We start from the raw sequence: 20,517 nt of genomic DNA on the forward strand, positions 1-20,517 counted from the left end.
GCCCCTCCGGCGCCCTCCTGCGAGGTGGGGAAAGGAAAGGCCGCGTCTTTCTCTTTTGGCTTCCTCGGCTCCTAGGGTGGGGAGCGCGCGGGGGACGCAGGCCTCGCTTCCCCTGAGCCGGCCCCGCGCACGCGGGGTGCCGGGGGTTTCCTCGCCTCACCCCGGTCGGGACGAGGAAACTTGTGGGGGCGGCGACCCCCGGCTGTTTTCCTGAGCCGGGCAGCGACTTCTCACGTTCGGGGTTTCTTTAATTTGCCCCCGTTGCCGCCGGGCGCGTGGTCCCTCGGGAGGCGGCCGCGTGCGCACAGCCATGCATTAGGCAGGGCTCCCCTATGCGCGCGGGGAGCGCCGCCCGCTGCCTCGGGCCGCCGCTGCCTGCCGCCGCCCGCGGAGCCCGAGCCCGAGCCGCCGCCCCTCCTAGGCCGGGGCGTCGAGGAGCCGGCAGCGCGGCCATGTGGGGCTAGCCCGCGCCGCGCCTGGCCTGCAGTAGGACCGGCAACATGGAGGCGGCCGTCGGCGCTTCCGACGGCGTGGACCAGGGCGGCGCGGGGCCCCGCGAGGACGCGACGCCGATGGACGCCTATCTGCGGAAACTGGGCTTGTATCGGAAACTGGTCGCCAAGGACGGGTCGTGCCTGTTCCGAGCCGTGGCGGAGCAGGTAATGAGGTGGGGGACGGGGAAGGCTGGGTGGGAAAGAGGCGGCGGGCAGCTTTGCGGGCCGCCCACGTCCGGAGCAGCGCGTGGCCCGGCTGTCGTCACAGCGGTTCATTGTAACGCCGGAATGGGACACTTTCCTGGGTCTGGAGGCTGTAAATCGAAACTTAAAAACACATAAATTAACTGGGTGTTGTCCCTCTTGGTGTAGAGATAATGAGGACAACCTGTGAGGCCTGTTGAGCGCCTTGTTCGGTAGATTGATTGCCGGGGACTTGGCGAAATGATATTTTTCCATTCTGTTCCGCATTCACCTTCTCTCGGCTTTATAAGCACAGCGTTCACACCAGTAAACCGGTGTTTACTAGAGGAGGTGGTGCACCCGGCATAACTCGCTGAGCATTGTTTTTTCTCTACTGGACTTTGGAATGTGGGGGAGTCTAGTTCGTCGATGTCCGCTTGACTTCAGAGCGGAAAAATGTAGTTTGGGAAAGTCAGCCTTTTAAAAATATAACTGTTTTAAAACAGTTGTCTTGGAGTAGATTCCACCCTCTGTTAGACTCTGCAAGGTTTACTGAAAATAATTTTCTTCTTAAAAGGCTGTTTTGGTGTTGGATGTTCTCTAGGCTCTTGACCGAATTTCCCCTGCTAATGGTCAAAATCATTTTCTAACAGGAAAATTTTTTTCTTTTATACGAGTTTTTTTCCATGTTACATAACAGTGTGTAGTTGGTATGCAGTCACCAAAACCCATCCTATATTGAAAAATAGCTGTCGAAATAGTTGGACAAAAGTTTCACATTACTGCCCTGGTGTGTATTTCATACCTTTCACAGTTTACTTTCCTTCAGCTTAAGAGCTTTTCCTTCCTCTCTTCCCTTCCTGTGGAGTTTTTATGTTTCTGTTTTTCTCACCTTTTTTGAATGCTAAATAGTTTCCCAAAATTTCTACTTATGAATAAATGTTTTACTTAACATCTGTAGACTATTCTCATTTTTTTCAACTTCTGAGGGCCAGCTATATTCCAGCGGCCCTTGTTTTCGCATCTGTATCATAAAAATTTTTTTTTTCTAACATTGATTTAACTACATAAGCTTTGTATTATGTTGCTGGTGTTGTCATTCAGACATTCTTTGTACAGCTCCCTAAATCCAGCTCTTTTTCAGTTCATTAGATTTCTCTCATTTTTAGAAATTTAGGATGTTTCAGTGTTGTGGGATATGTTCACACACTCCCACCCCAGTCTTTACTGTTGGTAAACAGTCTGTCCCATTTGTGAATTTTCTGGATCTCCATCTGCCTTCCTTCTTCTTCCTCACCCTCCCGTGGACTCCTCAGCACCTCCGGAAGCAGGGGAAAGGGGTGGAAGTGAATTCATCAGCCCTTATTTATACATAGTGTTAGCTCTAGCAAGAGATTGGTAAGGAAGGAGGTAGAAATGAATTGAAATAAGGGAAGTATGGTGCTTATTTGGCATTGGATTATCCAGATCCTAGTTTATATTGAAGTAGAAAACTGTGTGTAATTTCTATATTGTATGCCATAATTGGCAAACATGATTATACAGAAACCTCTCTTACTGAAGTGAGATCTCTATGTTTAGGTAGAAAGGGGCAAAAGCTAGTGTCAAGAACTCATTACTCCTTTCATAGAACACATTTTATTGTATCTTGTAATAGGATTTAAATTAGATATAAGGAAATATCCCCCTTTGATTATGTGATTATGATTTTTAGTATACTGAGCTTAGAAAGCTTAATACCATGAATTTTGGGGGAAGCTCATTTCTTCACTACACGAGGATTAAGGGTGTAGCTTTCATGTCTAAAGGCAAAGTGCATGTGTGTTGGGGTGGGAAGGGAAGTAACACCAAAGTCAGGCTTAAAGGGTGTGCTCTTTAAAAGTATGTACAAAAGATTTACTTTTTGGCCAACAGTTTTCCCAATAATATAAAAATTTATCATTTCTAAGAAGGAGCCAGAGTAAGTAATCTAATTGGCAGTCTTTGGGGGATAGGGTGGGGGAGAGACTTCAATTAGGAGTAGTCTTTCCTTCCAAATTACCTGATTTAGATAGGTCCTTCCCTTTTTACACTTCTGGACTTGGGCCTGCAGGAGGCCTGACCTGAATCAGCTCTGTGGCCATGGAGCTAAAAATAGGGTGCTGTTAGAGGATTTGCTAAAGCAGTATGTCTCGGCCTTTCCCAGTGTTTATCACTGTCTTGTCCCAAGTGAAGATTGGAAAGTCTCCTATTTTCTAGGTTGTGTGTGTGTGTGTGTGTATAATAATTAGCAGAGATATTTGTCTTAATATTTGCATTCTTCCTGAGTGTCCTTGAGCTTGCAGTTACACTTTTTTTTTTTCTATTTTGTTTTCTTTTGTCATTGTCTTTATGGTGGGATATTCTTTTACCAACTTTTGCTTAAATAATAATGCCAAAATCATACTGGCTTACAGCAACACACATTCAGTTCTCATCCCCAGACTTGCGTATCAGCTGCACAAGCTCTGCTCCAGGCTGCAGGTTTGATTCGGGTCTGTTCATACATCCTCATTTGCAGTTACACTTTTTAAATAGTTGTCATTTAACCTTGTTTCTCTTGCAGTGCTTGACTTTGTAAAAGCTCCAGCACCCTACACCTTAAGGAAGTTGCTGAGAATTTTGTTTGTGAGTGACAGGTTCAGATTTCATGTGCTAATAAAATCTTTGTTGAAAGGGGAAAAGACAGATTTGCTTGCCATTGTCTTTGTTGGAAAATAAGTTTTATTCAGTTAATGTCTGCCACCTGTTGCTAGGTAAATGCCTTTAAAACTATCTTTGCTTGGCTAATGGTAGGAAGCCCTATCAGAGGACACTGGTTTACTCAAAGTAATAATACCTTGATTCTTAATAGTGTCTAAAATAGCTTCTGTGGAAGAAGTGTTTGCTAAATATCATTTGTTGAATTGGAAAAAAAAAAATTGTGTGGTGGTTACTTTTATACGTAAACATTTCTTCCAGAGCTGGAAGTTTTGAATATATAAGGAGGCTTTTTAATAGTTCCCAAGATAGCAATGTTAGGTGTACTCTGTTAAGCTGAAAACCAGCTAGTATGCTGAAAACAAACTCATCGGTAACCTCAGCTAGTGCATCTTCAGTGTATCTTAATGTAAAGACATAACTAGCTGTCCAGAGAGTTGTGCCTCTGGTTCTGTGAGTACAAATGAACCTTGGCTGTTATCAAAGAGACTTGTAAAGTGTGCAGCTAGAGCCTCCGTTTTGCTGAATTATCTGCTCACTCTGAATGAGAGGAAATTACTTATTTGGACTTGTAACTTATTTATTTATTTAATTTTTTTTTTTTTTAATTTTTTTTTCAACGTTTATTTTTGGGACAGAGAGAGACAGAGCGTGAACGGGGGAGGGGCAGAGAGAGAGGGAGACACAGAATCGGAAACAGGCTCCAGACTCTGAGCCATCAGCCCAGAGCCTGACGCGGGGCTCGAACTCACGGACCGCGAGATCGTGACCTGGCTGAAGTCAGACGCTTAACCGACTGCGCCACCCAGGCGCCCCTATTTATTTAAATGTTTTTATTTATTTTTGAGACAGAGAGAGACAGAGTATGAGCACGGGAGGGGCAGAGAGAGAGAAGGAGACACAGAATCCAAAGCAGGTTCCAGGCTCTGAGCTGTCAGCACAGAGCCCGATGCGGGGCTCGAACTCATGGACTGTGAGATCATGACCTGAGCTGAAGTCGGACACGCAACTGACTGAGCCACCCAGGCGCCCCAACTTTTATTTAAATCCAAGTTAACATATAGTGTAAATAATGGTTTCAGGAGTAGAATTTAGTGCTTCATCACTTACATTTAGTGCTCATCTCAACAAATGCCCTTATTAATGCCCATCACCCATTTAGTCCATCCCCCAACCCAACACCCCTCTAGCAACTCTGTTTGTTCTCTGTGAGAGTCTTTTGTGGTTTGCTTCCCTCTCTGTTTTTATCTTACTTTTTTTCTTCTCTTCCCCTATATTCATCTGTTATGTTAAATTCCACTGACTGACTTATTTTGCTTACCATAATAACTCTAGCTCCGTCCACGTTGCTGCAAATAGCAAGATTTCATTCTTTTTGATCATTGAGTAATATTCCATTTGTGTGTGCATGTGTGTGTACATATGTATATACACACATATATATATACACACCACATCTTCTTTACCCATTCATCAGTCAGTGGACATTTGGGCTCTTCCCATAAGTTGGCTATTGTTGATAGTGCTGCTATAAACATTGGGGTGCATGTGCCTCTTTGAATCAACATTTTTGTATTTTTTGGATAATACCTAGTAATGCAGTGTGAATACCTGGGTTGCAGGGTAGCTCTACTTTTAATTTTTTGAGGAACCTCCAGACTGTTCTCCAGAGTGGCTGCACCAGTTTGCATTCCCACCAACAGTGTAAAAGTCTGCATCCTTTCCGACATCTGTTGTTTGCTGAGTGGACCTGTAATGCCTTTTTTTTTTTTTTTTTTTTTGGTTTAATTTTGAAAGAGAGAATCCCAAGCAGGCTCTGTGTTGTCATTGCAGAGCCCCCAGAGTGGATGCGGGGCTTGATCTGTTAACTCTTAAAGCTACTTTACATTAATATAAATTCTAAAAGCCTTATTAGTAGTTTGACATGTGGTTAATTAATTTTTGATATGTGGTTATTTTCAATGTTTCAGGGTTTTTGTTTGTTTTCTGCCTTGACCCTTTAAGGTACCAGGAACACTTTCATTTGAGACACCCATTAATAGAAAATAGTTGTAATCTTTTAAGCATGATAGTTAAAGTATTTGAGGCTAGCCAAGAGTTCTAAGTACTTAATAATACTAGTTTTTTCACACCAGAGCTTTAGCATTTTAGTAAGAAACAAAATGCCAGTAAGTTATCTTTTTGTTGAACTAATTGTTTAGCATAAGAATACAGAGACTACTATGTGAGAGAGTTTGGGTCATCTTTGTAGTGTGGCTTATTTCAGTTGGTGCTTTAAGATTTTGGTTTGGGCTGGGGCTCCTGCTTGGCTTGGTTGTAGAGCATGTGACTCTTGGTCTTGGGGTCTTGAGTTGGAGCCCCATGTTGTACGTGGAGCCTAGTTTAAAAAAAAATAATGAGGGGCACCTGGATGGCTCAGTCCTGTCCCACTTCAGCTCAGGTCATGATCTCACAGTCCGTGAGTTTGAGCCCCGCGTCAGGCTCTGTGCTGTCCGTTCAGAGCCTGGAGCCTGCTTCAGATTCTGTTACTCCCTCTTTCTCTGCCCCTCCCCCACTCATGCTCTGTCTCTGTGTCTCAAAGAATGAATAAACATTAAAAAAAATTAGGAAAAAAACGAAATATTTTGAGACAAAGAGCAAGTTTCAAGGCTGTTGGGGTGACAGCACATAGCAGCATGTTTGCATCCCGTGTGCTGCCCACTTGGATGTTTTTTCAAGAGTTGTGTAAGCCTGACAACTAAGGATTTAAGAATGAGTACCTTAGTTTTTCTGAAACCACAGTGGAACTAAATTTCTACATAAGGCAAGTAATTCAAAATTATTGGGAAAAAAGAAATCTAATTCTTACAGACTTAAAGCCTTAAAGAGGATTCTTGTTGAAGTTGCCTGTTCTCTTTTCCAACAAGCATAGGATGAAGGTAACCACTACTTTGCAGGGATTCTGTTAGCCATGCTTTGTGAAGGGCAGAGGTAGAAGAGGGCTGGTGAAGAGAGGAAATTATCTAAGTTTACAAAGATTTCCTCACAAAAGTGACCTAAAGGAGAAATGGTAATAAGTGCTTTATAGAATGACTTAAGGAGTAGTATCGATCTTATATGTCATGTCATCTGTGGCTAGAGGAAGAGGTGGGAATGAATAAAGATGTAGAAATTACAGAACGGCAAATGGATAGGGACTGATTTTTATCGGTTTTGAGGTTATTTTGGGTGTGAAAGAAAGTGCTAGGTTGTAACTTAAATCCTCGTTTAACAAAATGCTTAGTAACGTGTTGCTTTTTCTTTTCAGGTATTGCATTCTCAGTCTCGCCATGTGGAAGTCAGAATGGCCTGTATTCACTATCTTCGAGAGAACAGAGAGAAATTTGAAGCGGTAATTTGTAATTTTAAACATGAAATGGTGTCTTGATTTGCATTTACATCTTAGCCTGTAGTGATCTGGTGGGAATTTCACAGGCTGGCTCTTAATGCAGGTTATGAAGATAAACCCCTTAAAAAACTGCTTTATTGGATTTAAATCCAATTATATTGTGATATTTTTAGGTTGTTTTGTGGTTTTCATTTATTTAGACATTTAGAAAGCTTCTATGATAAAGACACTGAGCTGTGGAAGATGGAAGCATGACTTGGACAGAATCCTTGCATGTTAAGAGGGAGCTTTGTCATGGTCAGGGAATTGTTTGTCATGGTTAACTAATAGTTTTTTGTGATTGGTAATCCTCTGTGAATTTAAAAAATTTCAGACTTGGAGCAAAAAAAATATGCTGAACTTAGCTAATACTGAGTCTTTGATTTTATCAGAGGCAGTTACAGATTTTTACTTTTTGGGATTCATCATTATGAATCACACATCACAACACTAATTATGTAAATAATGATTAATAATTGCTATAATGTTGTATAATAACTTACTGTAATTTTCTCGGTAGTATATAGTAGGCTGTGAAATAAGATGCCACAGTGGCCTGTTTTCATTTTATATTGAAAGCCTTAGTAGGATTTACTAGTTCTGGGTTTTATGACCTGGAATGATGTCATCTGATGACTTTTTAATATTTTTCCCCTTTGACTGCCAAAAAAACATTGACACCTTGTAAATAACTCAATTCTAAAACTTAATAGGTAAATAGCTCTTAATTTGTGTGTGTGTGTGTGTGTGTGTGTGTGTGTGTGTTTCTTTCAGTGTCTTAATTTGGATGTGCTTTTGCATTAGTGTTCCTGTATTCAGGAAAAATGTTACTACTGGTGACATTCTGAGTGTATTCTGGGTACCGTGTTATAAGAAAGACAGTAATATATTCTGGAAAGGAGAGTTACCCACTTGATCAGATTTGAGAACTTGTCTTACAAAAAGAAACTGGTGATGTGTGGAAGCTAGATAAAAGTATTAGGGTGTGATAGAAAACGGGGAGAGGTGAGGAGAGTGGAATGGTCTTTAAGTATTTTTAAAAAAATTTTTTTTTTTTTCAACGTTTATTTATTTTTGGGACAGAGAGAGACAGAGCGTGAACAGGGGAGGGGCAGAGAGAGAGGGAGACACAGAATCGGAAACAGGCTCCAGGCTCTGAGCCATCAGCCCAGAGCCCGATGCGGGGCTTGAACTCACGGACCGCGAGATCGTGACCTGGCTGAAGTCGGACGCTTAACCGACTGCACCACCCAGGCGCCCCAAGTATTTTAAAGAAATTACAAGTTAATCATTATTATTGGCTTCAGAGTATAAAACACTGTTGACCACAAGTAGTGGAAATTGCTGCATTGGTTGAGCACTTTCTATGTGCCAGGCATTGTTTAAATGCTTTGCATATATTTATTTAGCCTTTACAGTCTTAAGAGGTATGATCAGAAGTTGGAAGTTCCAATGGGGAAAGTTTTAATTTCCTTTTATAATAAGTACCTTCAAACAATTTCTATTGGCCAAAATTGGAAAAGGCTGTCATGGGAAGGAGGGTGGGGGATGTGTGCCTTGTTTACTGAAAATGTTTAGTCAGAGTCTAGATGTATACTTTCTGATTAGAAAGGAGAATCTCAGATTGGATGCAGGCTTGTGTCAGAACACCACTTAGGTCTCTTCTAACTTTAAATGGTTTTGTGGGTTTAATTTTTTCCCCTAAAGTATAAATAATTACCTAATACAGAAGAGTAGCCTCTGGTTGGTGGGATATTTAAAATATGTGGCTATTTTATTATAAGTATGTGTTAAAACTTAAGATACTTTTGGGGCATTTGACAGCATATGATCAATAAAAGAATTAATATCAGTCTCAAAAAAGGAAATGGGTGTTTAGAAGATTTTTATAGACTGGAGAGTGTATGTTTCTAAGTGTATCACTTTGTTAAATTAACTGAGACTATAATTTAAATAAAATTGAGTTTGGTATTTCAGATGAATGTCTTTGGGAGATTTCTCAATTAAATTAGTGTGATGGCTAACAAAAAACATAACAGCTTAAATAAACTTTTTATGTTAAAGCATGAAGCAAATGAAAAACCTAGTTGGTTCAACAAAATATGTAGTATTATTAGTTCTCATCTCTGTTTTTAGTATGACTGACCTAAGAGTTGTATGCATATCTATATTAGTAAACTAATATTTCTTAGCTAGTATATTGTCCTTCTTTAATTCTCCTCTCTGCATTGGCCATTACCAGAATAATCCCTAAGTGCTTGCTTTGTATGTTTCTCTGTTCATAATGTCACCAGCAGTGACCTTGAATTGCCTTCTCCCTCAGTCTGCAAGTCCTTCCTGGCCTCAAGTCCCTCTATAAACAGGTGTCCAGTTGAGTTCCTCTCTCAGTCTGTTGTCCCCACCAGGTTTTCCTGTTCCTCCTGGCTAGTTGACTCCTGTCTTCCCAACACAGTGCCTCTTCACACCACATTGTGTCTGTGCCTGGCTGTATCCTGTCCAGGAGATCTTTTCTGATAATGTTTACTTTTCTGAATTCTTTTGTATCTTTACGGTCTTTACTTAATGATTTTTACGTATTTTAATAATTAGGCTGAATGTATATACCTGTATTACTGTTATCATTACTAACGTATCCAAGGTTCATGTCAGAACTCAGGAATTCACAATGAAAAGGTTTTTGTTTCGATGTATTTCTAATAGACTTATTTATTTATTTATTTTTGCAGTTTATAGAAGGGTCATTTGAAGAGTATTTAAAACGTTTGGAAAATCCACAGGTATGCAGTGATTCTGTAATATATGTTATGTTTTTTATGTATTCAAATAATGTATTCAGAATTCATTAAAATGTAATCTTATGGTGTATGGAGCAGTTATAGTGAGTACTTTTCTTTAATAAACACTTCTTAGTTGCACATTTTATGCAGCATTTATGTGGAAGCCAGTTGGAGCTGTATACTGGATGTTGCCTCACTAAGGACAGAGTCATGCTATCTTTACCTTTGTCATAATGACATCTGAATGTAGTATAAAAGACCTATAATAACACTGGTGATGATTTTCAGGATGCTGTGTTGGTACGGGTATTGGGCAGATCGACAGGGTGCAAGATTTGATTGCTTCTTTAGGCCACTGAGAAGACAGATTCTTTTATGTAGTTCCATTTCCCATGATCAGCTTAAGAAGAAGGAAGAGACTATTGAGAGTAAAAGGATGGGACTTCCCCAAATCCTGCTGTCATGCCTTCTCAGTCATGTTGAAGTTAAAAAGAATTTTTTTTTCTGCTTACAAAACTGTTCTCCCTGTAAAAATCCAAATACCATGAAATGCCACATAGAATGCCCTGTAGAATATTCCATCATCCTCAGAGGTAATCTCTATTGAGTTTAAAATAATATTAGCAAAGGAAGAAGCTAAGAAGAGGATTTAGGTAGGGAGGAAAAGGGATAATATAGGAACAGGGTGTTTGATTAACAATTGGTATCTCCATTTGGTTCTCTGACACTAGTTTGAGTCCTTGTTGAGTGCCAAGAATTGCCGGGCACTCTGGGAATGCAGAAGTAACAGGTTTGGGTGCTGTTCTCAGAAGTTTCCCTGTAATAGGGAAAAATACCTAACGCAAGTGAGAAAGCACATGTATCATATGTATAGATGTGGGGCATCTGGGTGGCTCAGTAGGTTGAGCATCTGACTTTGGCTCAAGTCATGATCTGGTGGTTCATGAGTTTCTCTGCTGTCAGTGCAGAGTCTGCTTCAGATCCTCTTTCCCCCTCTTTCTCTGCCCTTCTTCCGCTTCCAGGTGCACATGCTCTCTCTCTCTCAAAAATAAATAAAACATTAAAAAGTACAGAAATGATGCTATAGGCATTCAAGTTTTTATTTTTACTGAAGTAGACAAAACAAGAGGTAGTGGGTTGGCATTTGAAGTCTGAATAAATTGCTGGATGCAAAATGCCTAAGGTTAAGGGCATTTCTGGGTAGGGAAAATTGTGAGCAAGGCAGCTTTCAGAAAGCAGTTTAGTTTGTATGGAGCATGTGAAGGTAGGAGGTAGTGAGAAGTCAGAGGGCCATCTGTGGGGCTGATCACAGAAGAGCATTCAGTGCTAGGCTCAGTAGTTAGAAGCTTCTGCTTTAGGCTAGCATTTCAAGAGTGTCAACCATAGACCATCTGCATTTGGAATTACCCGAGGTGGTTGTAAAAATACAGATTGCCTGGCCACTATTCCAGACCTGAATCAAAGTCTACGCCTGGGGGCCTGAGAATCTGGTGTTGGGAAACCTTTTAAGTTTTTTGAGGCAGGAAGTGAGTATGTTTTGTTCACTGTTCAGAACCAAGAATAGTGCATCTTTGTTGGCTGTCTGAATGGATGGATAGAATACTGTGCAGAGATGGTTGGGGGTAGATGAGACCACAGAGGTGGGAAGACAAATTGCATGTTTTTTAAAAAAAATGTTGAATACATGGAAAAATGTACACAGTACATGAAGTGTCAAAAAAGAAGTAAGTATAGCATTGTTCCAGTTTTGGAGACAATTACCTTCTGAAGGCCTTTTCTCTAGATCTAACTTCATTTTTAATTCAGTGATTTCAGTATTGAGTTCTATAGTCACAAATAACCATTTTCCTGAAGTTTTCATTTTTTTCTTTTATTTTAAAGCTGCTGCTTCAAAAAAAAGCTTCGAAAGGATTTATTTATTTATTTTTTAATGTTTATTATTTTTGAGAGAGAGAGAGAGAGAGAGAGAGAGACAGAGACCAAACAGGGAAGGGGCAGTGAGAGAGAGGCACAGAATCAGAAGCAGGCTCCAGGCTCTGAGCTGTCAGCACAGAGTCCGATGCGGGACTCAAACTCACAGACCGCGAGATCATGACCTGAGCTGTAGTTGGCCGCCCAACCAACTGAGCCACCCTGGCGCCCCATCTTCGAAAAGATTTGTATATTTTATTGCTTTTGGAATTTTTTTCATCATTACTTTTAATTTGAGGTGCCAAACTGATGATTAGTTTGTGTATGTTGAATGAATGTTAAATCCATATTGCATTATATATAACATCTTAGGAAAGATAAACACCAGAATGTTATCTTTATAGTCCTGTTACTGGTCATTTTTACTCCAATTTACAGAAAATAAAGGACATGACAGGACCATTTATTAACTTTTTCCCTCCTTTTTTTTAAACGTTTACTTTGAGAAAGCGAGAAAGAGAGCAAGTTCAAGAGAGAGCATGAGGGACAGAGAAGAGAGAATCCCAAGCAGGCTCCATGCTGTTAGCATGGAGCTTGACGTGGGGCTCCATCTCACGAACTGTGAGATCAAGACCTGCTTCAAAATCAAGAGTCAGACGCTTAACTGACTGAGCCACCCAGGCACCCTGTTCCTTTTTTTTTTTTCTTTTTAAAGTAAGTTCTACACCCAACGTGAGACTTGAACTGATGACCTGGAGATTGGGAGTTGCATGCTCTACTGACTGAGCCATCCAAGTGTCATGCCTTCCCCCCCCCCCCCCCCCCCCGCCCATTTATTAACTTTTTACTCAAGAAAAATCCCACAATGTAATGTTAGGGTAATTTTTGTGTAGCAATTTAGGCTATCAAGCTAAGAGGTTCTGAGAAAGAATGGACCAGATGAGAATGGAGAGAGGGGATAAAGGGAGGAAATGAGGTAGTGTGAACTGAACTGAGACTGATTTAGGAGTCTGTGTGAGAGGAAGGAGGGAAGTCGCTGTGCTTTTGAGCTCGTGGGACAAGTGCCTCTTTCCCAAGGTGCTGGCTGGCCAGCTTTTTTATTTTTATGACACTTTGCTCTCCCCAGTCTGCTCAGGTTTCTTCCCCAGATGTTTTACAGGTACCTTCTGAACAGATGTTTGTGCTTCTTTATTAGAAAAAGATATTTATGTCTTTGTTTTTCTTTTTCCCTGATACTTAGGATGTATGAAATGAAGAGAAATACAGTTGATAAACTGTTATGTTTCGTCCAGTTCTCAGAGAAGGCATCTTTATGCTTTTGCTTAATAAACAAGTGAAACATTTTGAAAAATGCCTCAAACTTTTTGCAAGAATATGTTTTTGTCAGTTTTATGGAGGTAAAATTGACATACAGTGAAATTCACCAATTTTAAGTAGTGTATAATTTGATGAGATTTCACAGGTGTTGTGTAGCCACCACTACAGACACATATGGGACATTTCTATCACTTCGCAAAGTTCCTTATGTCCTTTTGCACTTAATCCCTTTTCCCCCACCTTCTGGCTCTTGTCAACCACTGACCTGTTTTGTAAGTTTTGCTTTTTCTAGACTATATAAATGGAATGGTACAGTTTGTAGTATCTGTAGTTTCTGTATCTGGCTCCTGTTACATTATGGAAGACACCTTGACGTTCATCTGTTCATCCATGTTGTTGGATCTATCAGTAGTTTGTTCCTTTTTATTGATGAGTGGTCATTTGTTATACGGAGTACTGCAATTTGCACATCCATGTATTTGTCAGTTGATGGGATATTTGGGTTCTTTCCAGTTTTAGGCTGTTTCATGATTAAAGCTGCTGAGAACATTTGCTTATAATAGAAGTCTTCGTGTGGACATATATTTTCTTTTCTCTTGGATTAACACACAGGAGTGGAAATGCTGGGTCATACGGTAAATGTATGTTTAACTTAGTGAGAAACTGCAAAACCTTTTTCAAAGTGGCTCTGCCATTTTGCTTCCTCATTGGCAGTATACGAAAATTCCAACTGCTCTACATCTTTGAACATTCACTCTTGTCAGCCTTTGAAATTGTAGCTGTTCTAGTGGTTGTGTATTTCTCTGATGTCGAACATCTTTTCATGTGCTTATTTGCCATCCATTTATCTCGGTGAAATGTCTGTTCGTAGATTTTGACCATCTTTTGTTAACGTTGCTGGTTTTATCAAATTGTAAGAGTTCTTTAACCTGGATAGAGTTCTGTAATTGGAAATGTATCTTTCAAATATTTTCTTCCAATTTCTGACTTTATCTTTTCATTTTCTTAATGGCATCCTTAGGAACAAAAGTTTTTTTTTAATGTTTTTATGTTTTTGAATACGGTTCATTATGGTTAAAACAGATTTTGCAGAAATGCTTTACTGTCACCCACAATAAGGAGGTATATTAAACATCATAAGAAGTGCTGAGTAAATAAAATTATAGCCTTAAGGTAGAATACAACGGTAGAACATAGATACATTTTATAATTTAAAGTTGACCCTGGTTAGAGAAGACAGAATGTTATGATAGCCATTGTTTACTTAACCAGACTACAACAGAATTTATTCTGAAGATTAAGTACTTATGAAATGGTACATTATTTGAGAGGTAGTATTTTGTTGACACTAGAATAATGTTCCATTTTTAGAAGTGATGGTAACATCTTTTGCATGAAGTAGATGTAGCTTGTGTTTGTGATTTAAGCAAACTGGTCTGAGTGAAGGATCTCCTCTACACCAGAGAGTGTCACTTGTAGCCGCTTATGAGAAGCTCTGATTGTTAGTGAGAGGCCTATTTTAAGAAGTCTATTTTAATATATGGCACCCGTTTCGTTTTGAAAACCAGAGCCAACTTTTAAGAACTATTAAAATGAAGAATCTCTGGGGGGAAGATTATCTTTGAGATGAAAACAGTGTTTAAAATCTTATGTCAGATTTCTTTTTTTTTTTTCAACGTTTATTTATTTTTGGGACAGAGAGAGACAGAGCATGAACGGGGGAGGGGCAGACAGAGAGGGAGACACAGAATCGGAAACAGGCTCCAGGCTCCGAGCCATCAGCCCAGAGCCCGACGCGGGGCTCGAACTCACGGACCGCGAGATCGTGACCTGGCTGAAGTCGGACGCTTAACCGACTGCGCCACCCAGGCGCCCCTATGTCAGATTTCTTTAAAGGAAAACGTGGCTGCATTCACTTATTGTAGCTCAGCTTATTATCTTTAGTGAGTCCTGGTTTTAAGTCTTTACTAATTTCATAAGTGGTATAGAAACACATTCTCATGGTAAAAGATTTAATACAGAATGAAGAGTGAAAGTCTCCTTCATTTTCCTTGATCTTGAATTCCCTGTCTCCATTGTCAGTTTAGGATGTACCCTTCCAGTTCTCATACACATACACATACATATACTAAACATAGCAGTTTCTTTCTTTTACACAATAGGTGTTTGTTTGTTTGTTTGTATTTTTAACCGTGACTTAGTTTTTATACTTCATAGTATAAAGTCAGTTCATATGTGTATACCTGACTGCATGGTGTTCCATACATTGTGTGGATGAACCATAAATTATTCGATTTCTCCTTTCCTACTAGTGGAATATTGGGCTTTCTTTAAAAAAAAATTTTTTTTTTAAACTATTACAAATAGCTACAGTGAACATCCTTCTTTATACTTTTGTGAACATATGAAATACCTGTTTAGGATAGGTTTACAGAATTTGAATTGCTGGGTCAAAGAGTATATGGATATTTAAAATTTTGATATATACTGTCCATTTCCTTCTAAAAGGCTTAAAGACTTAAAAAAAAATGACTCATTTAGGGCTGTAGAATTTTAAATCATTTCAGAAAGATTGCTAGGACACTGTTCTCTTTGTATTTTCAGTCACCCTGAAAACCTCCTTTTTATCCTTTCTGATTCTTGAGTTCTGCTTTTACTCAGCATCTCATTTTCTGGGCCCATACACGTTCCAAGCTCTGTCTTGGGTGCTAGGTTAGAGGACATAGTTCTTGTCAGCAGGTGCTCCATGTAGAGATGCCATTTTACGGTCTTATTACACCAATACGAACTATCCTTTTACCCTGTGTTACTAAGGATTTTTACAACAGAGACTTGGGCTGTTTTCTGAAGTAACTTTTTAGTTACATACGTAAAGTTTGTTTTATATAAATGCGTTCATAGTATTCATAAGACTAATATTAATGAGCTTTTCCAGCTTATTAGATACATCGTATAAAGGTACATATTAAGGTATTACATAGAGGCATATGTATTGTAAAAAGTATGAGATACCTAAGTGCCAACTTTTTTTCTTCAATGTAGGAATGGGTTGGACAAGTGGAAATAAGTGCCCTTTCTCTTATGTACAGGTAAACCTTATAGTAACATAAGTAAACAAAAATAAAGTCAGTGGGAAATTAGTATATTCCGTTCTACTAAAATAGTTAAAATAGCAAAGCTTGGTTGTGAAACATCTTTTCTAAAGTTTTTTAAATTGTCTCAATAAGATTTTGACATTAAATATGTCAGTGTTTAGAAATTTTAATTCTCAAAATATTTTTGGAAAGAAATACATTTTTCCAGGCCTGTAAACGATACCACTTATCAACTTCATAGAGGAATGATTTCCTACTTTCTCAGGGCCAGTAGCATCAAATGGCCACTAGTACTGAGGCAAAAAATCATGTTAGTATTTTACTACTTCTGTCTAGTAGAGGAGCAGGTGAACGCTTTATTTTTTTTCTTTTTGAAATTTCTGTATAAAATTTTGTCTTCACAGTTTTTGTAATTTTGAAGACTCCTTTTAGAATTATATTTAAAGATAACATATATGCAAATTATATTTGAAGTTTTATTTTTTAAAAAGATACTTTTATATAGGTACCTTACAACTTATTCTATTACTATCTTTTATTTATTGCTCCATCTCCAATGCCTGGAGCACATATGTGCCTTAGCACATATTAGGCTCTTGAATGAATGAGTGAATGAATGAATAAATGAATACTTAAATCTCAGATCATGAAATACATTCCCTCAGAAGTAATTGCTAAATTTTATTTTCAGGAAAGATTTTATAATTTATCGGGAACCAAATGTTTCTCCTTCACAAGTAACTGAAAATAATTTTCCTGAAAAGGTAAGAATTTTTCTAAGTGTTTCTAAAGGATTTAAGTAAAAGAATCACTTGCCACCTTGACCTTGTAAGCTAAAATTTAAAGTGCCTTCTTGAAATGTTTTTTATGAAGTTTATGATAATTTTTAAAAGTTCCTGTTAGTCATTACTGAATCATATTTTGTATTTGATTTACCCCAGAAATCACAGTGGAGAACTGTGTCCTAACATTTCACTAGAGGAAAAAACATTGCAATACTAGTGTATATGATTAACTAGACTGTTTTGCATCAGTATAAACATTAAGTAGTAAAATAACTTGTGAAAGTAGGTTCTGCCATTGCATCCAGAAATACTTGGATAATAGTGATTTATTTTTGATTATAAAGATAATTTACTGGCCTACGTGTTAATATCTAGTCACAGACTGGAAACAACTGAAAATTTATGTGAGCCTAGAAAGAAAAAAACCTCAATCGATTCATTATTAAAAGAACTTTGTTTTAATTACCTGTTTTGGAATCATCCAAGCCAAGTTGAAGTGTTTTGTCATCATGCTAATGGTGGTAAGGGGGAGGAGAATTGAGCGAAATGCTGCCTTTTTAAAAAGGACTTTGGAGTTTCTTGGCTCTGGATTTGGCCTTTCCAATCCAAGTTTTGGATCATGACATAATCTAATCAAAATCAGTGTGTATTTCTCCTTGTGTAAGTAGTTGACTAGAAAGCATTTAAAACTGTAAAGCATCAGGGTGCCTGGGTGGTTGTCAGTTAAGTGTCTGACTTTGGCTCAGGTCATGATCTCCTGGCTTGTGAGTTTGAGCCCTGCATCAGGCTTGCTGCTGTCAGTGCAGAGTCTGCTTCAGATCCTCTGTCTTCCTCTCTGTCTGCCCCTCCCCTACTCTTGCTTGCCTGCTCTCTCAAAAATAAACAAACATTAAAAGAAAAATGTTAAACATCAGAAAAATTGAACTTTTGATTGTGCCTCTTAGAGGTAAGCATTTTAATACGGTTTTGGAGTATTTAATATTTCTTAAAGTCTTTTAATGGTCTTTTTAAATAGTTGAAATCATGTTGTTTTCATGTATTGTGTCCAGTTTTTGTATCCTATAAGCATTTCCCCATCATTAAGAACTTTTTAATTTAATGGCTGTGTAACATTTCAGCATTGGATGTACCATAATTGACCAACTTGGAGGTTTAGGTTGCTTCTAAAATAATCATCTTCTATTTGGAAATTATTTACTAGTAAGAGAAATTGGAGGTATAAGTTGCTATGTAAGTGTCATATGTGAAGGGCTAAAAGGTGTCTTTAATTTTTCCCTTTCAGGTATTACTGTGTTTTTCAAATGGAAATCATTATGATATTGTCTATCCCATAAAGTATAAAGAGAACTCTGCAATGTGTCAATGTAAGTATCACCCTTGTGCTTGTATGGGAAGTTATATTTGTAGGCTATCTAGTCAATGCAGACAAGTCAAAGAAAATATACTCTGTTTTGTTGTATAAAAAGATACACGAAGAATCTCAGGTTAGCAAAAATGTTAATATTTTATTAAAAACTTGTTTGACTAGGAAAAAACGGAGCTAGTAGCTTGAGTTCAACCTGTAAATATGAAGTTCTTTCTTTCTTGCAGTCTTTCATTTCAGTAATAAGGATTTGTATGCATTTTTAAAGTTGTTAGTGTAGACCTTGAAAATCTAAGTGAACAAATCAAGCATTTGATTGTTTTGGCTCTAGAGCAAGCAGGGTTTCTTAACCTTGGCACTATTGACATTTTGGGTCAGATAACTCTGTCGGAGCTGTTGTGTGCATTATGAGATGTTTAGTAGTGTCCTTGGCATATGCTGTGTAGAGAGTTCTCTTTCCCATTGCGACAAGCAAAGAAATCTGTCCAGATTTTGCCAGATATTTCCTAGGAGGATAAAATCCCCTCTCCTTCCCCAGTGGAGAGTCACCGCTTTAGTAGTTTTTTTCTTCTTTTTACCTTTATTTCCTTTATCCATCTGTCTGATGAAGTGCACCTCACTCACACAGAGCAGCAATGCTGGGCCTGTAGCAGCTCTTTCCTCTGTTCTTAAGCTAGTCGTGACCAGTAAAGATATGTGTAGTGCAGTTTTTAAAATTGATTGATCTGTTTTGAGATTTGAAAGTCTATTTGTATCTTGGGCTGTGTGCTTCTCTTCCAGCTGGTTAAAATTTAAACATTTCAGCTTTAGGAAGGATAGCTCCTGGAGCCTACCTTACCTGTACTTGTCAGTGCCTGTGGTTTGAATGATAATCAGGGGCAGAAGAAAGGTGATCTGTGAGAAGGTGGTCTTTTTGGCGACTCATTTAAAGGGTGGGCACCTGTTGATGAATTTTTAATTTCATAAAGATCACTGCGATATAACCAAATGAGAGTCCTAAATGCCATGTGTAATTTGTTTTTAAGTATTTGGTAATAAATATTTCAGTGGTTCCTGGAGGGTTTTTTTAAAAGCAAAAAAGTTGTCTGAATATAGTTCTTTCCTTCAGTGACTGCTGAGAATACATTTATTTTTTGAGTCCCTTGTGAAATGTTTTCTATCCAGTATCTGAGTCTCTTAAGGTTGGGCACGTTGTGTGACATCTCATATTCTCAAGTTTCCTCACCTGTACAGTTAGAATAATAACACTAGACTGCTGGGCTATTAAATATGACCATACATAGAGGCTTCACACAGTGCATGGAATGTAGCAGTTGCTCAGTATGCATGTTTAGCTTTTATTGTCATATTTGTTTTACACTTATGATACCCTTTTGTGTTGTTTTAAAAATGGCAGTATCTTATGTAATGATTTTGAATTAATAGCACAGACAGAAATTCTAGTTGCTCTCTAGATAACTTCCTGATTAAATTGTGTTATTAATCATAAAGTGTGACAGGTGCATAGTTAGGATTTTAGAGGCCTGGGCAATGGACATTGTCAATTTTATGTTAAAACATAAAATTAGTGTTGCATAATATTTCTCTTATTAATTGCAGCTCTCCTTTATGAATTGCTGTATGAAAAGGTGTTTAAAACTGATGTTAGTAAAATTTTGATGGGGCTAGACACCTCTGAAGTAGCTGATGAAAACAACAGTGAAGTATCAGATTCAGAGGATGACAGTTGCAAGTAAGAATGAATTTAAGTCCTAAAATGTCTTTATAGTGCCATACAAAGAAACAGTTCAACGAATGTTTCTGCATGGATTTGCCTCACATATAGAGATATTATGAATGGTATTCCTGAAATACAGCAACCTGCAGTCCCAGTTTCTTTTTTCCTGCCACTGATTTTATCTAATTTCTATTACGGGATTGTTTTTGAAGTTGATGTTTTGGCTGCTAGGCTTTATTTCTACATAATCTAGATGTATATGTGTAGAATAGATTTATAGTGTGTGTAATGTAAAATTTTAAGGTTAACCAGGTAATTGTTTACGTATCCAGTGATGCAAAAGAGCCATTTTTTATTTCCTTGACTTTCTTTAGCATATTTAAAAAAAAATATTTATTTATTTATTTTGAGAGAGAGAGCAGGGGAGGAGCAAAGAGAGGGAGAGAGAGAATCCCAAGTAAGCTCTGTGCTGTCAGTGTGGAGCCTGACATGGGGCTCGAATTCACAAACTGTGAGGTCATCCAGGACCTTAACTGACTGAGCCACCCAAGCTCCCCTCCTTGACTTTCTTTTCTTGTTTTTTTAACTTAGATTCTAACGCCTTTCTTTTTCTTTTTTGGATAATAAAGGTCCCAAGTTGGGGTATAAGTATGTGAACAGCTCTGAATAATACCTCTGTTTAGGTTGTGAACAAGCATCTTTTTTTTTTTTTAACATTTATTTATTTTTGAGAAGAGAGAGCATGAGCCAG

The 20,517-nt window shown here is 38.5% G+C and overlaps 1 protein-coding gene across 1 annotated transcript in view; it reads left to right on the forward strand.

Annotated features, from left to right (window-relative positions):
- Positions 1-358: 358 nt before the first annotated feature.
- OTUD4 (OTU deubiquitinase 4) overlaps positions 359-20,517 on the forward strand; it is a 46,649-nt gene continuing 26,490 nt past the window's right edge. Inside the window, exons 1-7 of the mRNA XM_025921851.2 lie at positions 359-659; positions 6,682-6,765; positions 9,528-9,578; positions 15,849-15,895; positions 16,593-16,665; positions 17,969-18,050; positions 19,649-19,781. Of these exons, the coding sequence (XP_025777636.2) occupies positions 501-659; positions 6,682-6,765; positions 9,528-9,578; positions 15,849-15,895; positions 16,593-16,665; positions 17,969-18,050; positions 19,649-19,781 (629 nt within the window). The 5' untranslated portion in view covers positions 359-500. The remainder of the gene's footprint in view (positions 660-6,681; positions 6,766-9,527; positions 9,579-15,848; positions 15,896-16,592; positions 16,666-17,968; positions 18,051-19,648; positions 19,782-20,517) is intronic.

Source organism: Puma concolor, chromosome B1 (assembly GCF_028749965.1).
Source record: "Puma concolor isolate L17-30 chromosome B1, mPumCon1.1.hap2, whole genome shotgun sequence".
NCBI classification, from domain to species: Eukaryota; Metazoa; Chordata; class Mammalia; order Carnivora; family Felidae; genus Puma; species Puma concolor.